The following is a 4,410-nucleotide window of genomic DNA, read 5'->3' on the forward strand; positions in this document are numbered from 1 at the left end:
TCATCATCCATTCATCACCCATGGCGTAGAAACAAAGGCCACCGCAAGAGACAAATGGGAAGGGCCCACGTGGAAGTGAAAACAAACCTGCCTCCTCCGCCGCACCGTTAAATCCCATTCCCCCCACCCTTTTCGAACTAGCCGTTACACATGACTCTCTTCTCATCTTCCCCTAAAAATCCATCTCATTACGCACGCCTCAACGGCTACTTCCCCTTCCCCCTCCGCTCCGATCAGGGTCAGATCCCCACCACCTCCCATGGCCGCCGCCGCCGCCACCTCCGCGTCGGCGCATCACGCCGCCGCCTCCGACTTCCCCCCGCCCCCGCCGCCGCTCCACGCCACCGGCCCTCGCCCGCGCCGCCGCGCGCGGGAGGTCAGCTCCCGCTACCTCTCCACCCCGGGCCCCCTCCCCACCTCCTCCCCGCGCCTCTCCACCTCCTCCACCACCTCCTCCCGCGCCTCCTCCCCGACCCCCTCCCCGCGCGCCCACACCCGCGTCGCCACACCCTTCGCCAACGAGAACCAGCCTCCGATCCCCCCGCCCACCACCTCCCGCAGGCACGCCGTGCAGAAGCTGTTCGGCGAAATCGGCAACCCGCGAGCCTCCGTCTCCTCCGCCCCCGCGACCCCCAGGCACCTGCCCCGCTCCACCAGCGGGCCGCCCCCGTCCACCGCGCGGAGGGGCTACCCGCGCCCGCCAACCCCCGCCGCGCGCGCCTCCTCCTGCCCTACCCCCACAGACGACGCCGCCTCCTGCTGCTCCTCGGACACGTCCTCCACCCTCACCGACTTCTCCGAGCCCGACGCGGTCCCGATCTCCGCCGCGCCCTGCGAGAGCCCGCCGCTGCTGGGCCCGGCGTCCTGCCGCGGGGGGCGCCTCTCGTCCGACCTCCGCTCGTCCGTGCCGGAGTCGGGCGGGTCCGCGCGGGGCGCTATCCCGCTCTGCCACCGCTCGCTCAATTCGGCTCTCACCAGCTGCCAGGCCCCGCCCGGGAAGGCGCTGGCGCCGCCCAGGCCGCCGCAGCCGCATGTTGGGGCCAGAGTGGCCGACCTGAAGAAGGCCGCGCTCGTTGGGGGGAGGAAGGTTGCCGGGAAGCAGGAGGACGTGCACCAGCTGCGGATGATGGATAACTGCCACGTTCAGTACAGGTTCCTCAACGCCCGGGCTGAAGCCGTGGCCAAGGCCAAGGCTGCTGCGGCACAGGTGAGGAGCTTTGGTATTGTTTGTGACAGTTTTGCAGTAACCGACGCCCCTTGGTTTGCAGTTTTGAGATGCTGATATTATCGTTGCTTTGCATGTGAAGAACTCCCTGTTCGGACTGGCCGAGAGAATTACCAGGCTGCGAGACTCTGTCGCTGATAAGAGGGCAGAGGCCGAGAAGATCAAGAGGAGTCACAGATTGTTCTCCATTGTTGGTAACCAGGTACCAAAAACTGGATACATCTTGCTTTCTCAACTTTTTGGAACCGGTGTCTGTGTTGTGTTTGGCTTCATAAGTGATCTCAGAGAAATGTGTCACCATCCAATTTGAGCTATGGAGGTACTCCAACTGGGTATAACACGTGAATGAATTCATTTCCTCACTCACGTGAGTTGGAGCCATCCAGGGGCATTGCATCATAAGTGATCTCAGATAAATGTGTGACCATCGAATTTGAGCCACTGGATCGATGTGTTCGCTATGTGTGCCCAGTACATGTTAACTGTAAATGTGTGACTATCCAGGGGCATGGCTCAGCATCCCAAGTTCTCACTCTTCTCATTTCAGTTTGTCCAACTATGAACCAATTGAAGTATGCTACTGGATCCATATGTTAGCTATGTGTGCCCAGTGGATGTCTGTAACTTTAGTCTACCTTTACATTCAATGTGTGCCCAATGGATGTTACATGTGCACTAGCATCAGCAAACTTAGGATGATTATGTGAGTAACCAATTGAAGATTTCAGTGCAGCTTAATTAATGTATTTGTGTACTTGCAAAAATATCAGGTTCCATATTTGGATCTGTGGAGTGATGTTGAGGAGGATTATTCCAGCTGTCTGACAGGGGCAACATCAGCGCTGCATAACGCCTCACTAAGGCTACCAATTGTTGGGGGTGTTAGGGTAAGATTTTGATTTAATCTCACATTATAAAGCATAAATTCCTACAAAATGGTCATCATGCAGATCAAGTGCTATGTTATAACACTGCTTCTAATAATATTTGCAGGTAAATTGTGAGGAAATCTCAGAAATTCTTAATTCAGCAGTGCAGCTACTGGAACCAGTGTCTCCTTGTGTACAAAATTTATTACCGAAGGTGAGAAACTGTTGCCTAGAAATGTTATCTTTTTGAACTGATTGTTTTTATGATTGCATAGAAGATAGATTGTAATTTAAATAGTGGGAATATAAAAGTACCAAGTGTGTGCCTATCTTCAACGTCCATACTCCATACTGGGACATTTACTAGAGTCTAAAGCTAATGTAAGTTCATAGAAGATAGATTGTAATTTAGATCTTCATTTAAATAGTGGGAATATAAAAGTACCAAGTGTGTGCTTATCTTCAACGTCCATACTCCATACTAGGACATTTACTATAGTCTGAAGCTAATGTAATCACATAGAAGATAGATCGTAATTTAAATAGTGGGAATATAAAAGTACCAAGTGTGTGCCTATCTTCAACGTCCATACTGGGACATTTACTAGAGTCTGAAGCTAATGTATTTGATAACCGAGCATCTCTCGGTTAGCTAGCTGTGCGATTGTGCATGCTGTGTCCACACACGCTCTAGGCCTAGCCTTCTAGTCTTTGATGTGCTCGGGTATATTTGTAAGTTCATATATTTGTAAGAATGATCCTATCGTTAATTATTATAATAACAGTCTGATATGTTGGAAACCTCAAATGCCGGTAGTTATCTAGATTATGCATTATAAAAGTATACTTCGTCATAAGCCTACTTATATCAGTCTGATGTTTTGGGATGCTAGTTATCATGTATTAATAGATGGTAAAACTTCAAAATGTTTGACTGTTACAAATTCTAGAATTACTTACATTTTAGATCAGAGGGTGGTGGGTACTCTATTTTGGGTCATTCTAGTTGCTATACTGATACAATCGGATTTTGCTCATCATATAGGTTGAAGAAGTTGATTGTGTAGCTTCCAACCTTGCCCAAGTAATTGCTAGTGAAAGAGCCTTGATAGAAGAGTGTGGGAATCTACTAAATCAAGCACACCATTTGCAGGTATGGTTTGTTTCCACTGAAAGAGCCTTGATAGAAGAGTGTTTCCACTGATCAATAGTTGTTTGCACTTTGGTCGGAACATACGTTATAATTACACTGAAATCATTTGTTTTACAACGAAAATATCGAACTGATGCCTTGATAATTTTCCATTACATAGATGAGGGAGTACAGCTTGAGAAGCCAGTTGATGCAATTGAAAAGTTAAAGCAAAAAATGGAGGAAGTGCGAAAAACGAACACGAGAGACCAAGTCATTTGTTCCGCCCGATGGAGCTAATTGTGCTCACCAGTGGAAACATTTTCCAGCAGGACGGAAGAAAAAACAGGTGGCCCGATGATCATACAAAAGGAGAGGCAGAAATATCCTTCTGCAGATCAAGAATTCCTGATTCTTTGTGGTATATATGGTGTTTTTGTCTTTGGTCCTTTGTTTCTGTTGTCCTTGTGCAGCCATGAAAAGAACAACTGATAGAAGCATCGTCCTTTACATAATGAAAATTCAATGATTCTTTGTACTTGCAGCATATATGCATTGCTCAGATAGTGCTGTTATTTCCTTTTACTTCCGGAGCAAATTCGCATAGATGGTTGAAGAATGATAGTTTCTCCTGAGCTTGTAGCACTGTTGTGGCCATTGAGTTACTGATCTGCACTAGGGTGTGGGCGTTTATGTCAAATGAAATGACCCTCTGTTTTATTATTTCATGACTAATAACTCGTGCATACAGTTCCTTACATCTCATATATGTAAAAAAAAACGTCAAGGACTTGCTATAGAAAGAAATACATCTGTTTACTGTTTCATGTCTAATAACTTGTACATACAGTCATATACCATGTAAAAAGAACCCGTCAAGGACTTGCTATGGAAAGAAATGAAAACATATCGAAGTCACAGGTGGATAAATATCACTCAAAAGTCAGAACAATAGGAATTGAAAGAAGCATGTAAACCAAGAATGCTTTCTCTACCAGTGCACTTAGCGTGTAGGTTCAACTAACAAATGTTGGAGCTAGCGAAAACATGCTTAACGGCGAGAACAGCCGCAATTCAAGAACCTGTGAGAACAGTTGAATGATCACTGTATACAAGTTGTCAACATTTCACTTCAACCCATTTATCAGCCTCCAGCTGCGCGGGCTTCCATCTCCTTCCCCAGG

At 47.8% G+C, this 4,410-nt stretch overlaps 1 protein-coding gene across 1 annotated transcript; it reads left to right on the top strand.

The window, feature by feature from the left end:
- Positions 1-259: 259 nt before the first annotated feature.
- Positions 260-3,455, top strand: LOC124656629 (protein ENDOSPERM DEFECTIVE 1-like). The gene is made up of 6 exons (XM_047195339.1): positions 260-1,207; positions 1,308-1,427; positions 1,996-2,112; positions 2,219-2,308; positions 3,140-3,247; positions 3,408-3,455. The coding sequence occupies exons 1-6, from the start codon at positions 260-262 to the stop codon at positions 3,453-3,455; spliced, it is 1,431 nt and encodes a 476-aa protein (XP_047051295.1).
- The last annotated feature ends 955 nt before the right edge of the window (positions 3,456-4,410 follow it).

The sequence above is a fragment of the Lolium rigidum genome, chromosome 5, assembly GCF_022539505.1.
Source record: "Lolium rigidum isolate FL_2022 chromosome 5, APGP_CSIRO_Lrig_0.1, whole genome shotgun sequence".
NCBI lineage: Eukaryota > Viridiplantae > Streptophyta > Magnoliopsida > Poales > Poaceae > Lolium > Lolium rigidum.

Coding starts and splice junctions, on each gene's coding strand:
- LOC124656629 (XM_047195339.1), top strand. CDS start 260: ATGGCCGCCGCCGCCGCCACCTCCGCGTCGGCGCATCACGCCGCCGCC. Junction 1,208..1,307: donor CCAAGGCTGCTGCGGCACAG/GTGAGGAGCTTT, acceptor TTGCATGTGAAG/AACTCCCTGTTCGGACTGGC. Junction 3,248..3,407: donor ATCAAGCACACCATTTGCAG/GTATGGTTTGTT, acceptor TCCATTACATAG/ATGAGGGAGTACAGCTTGAG.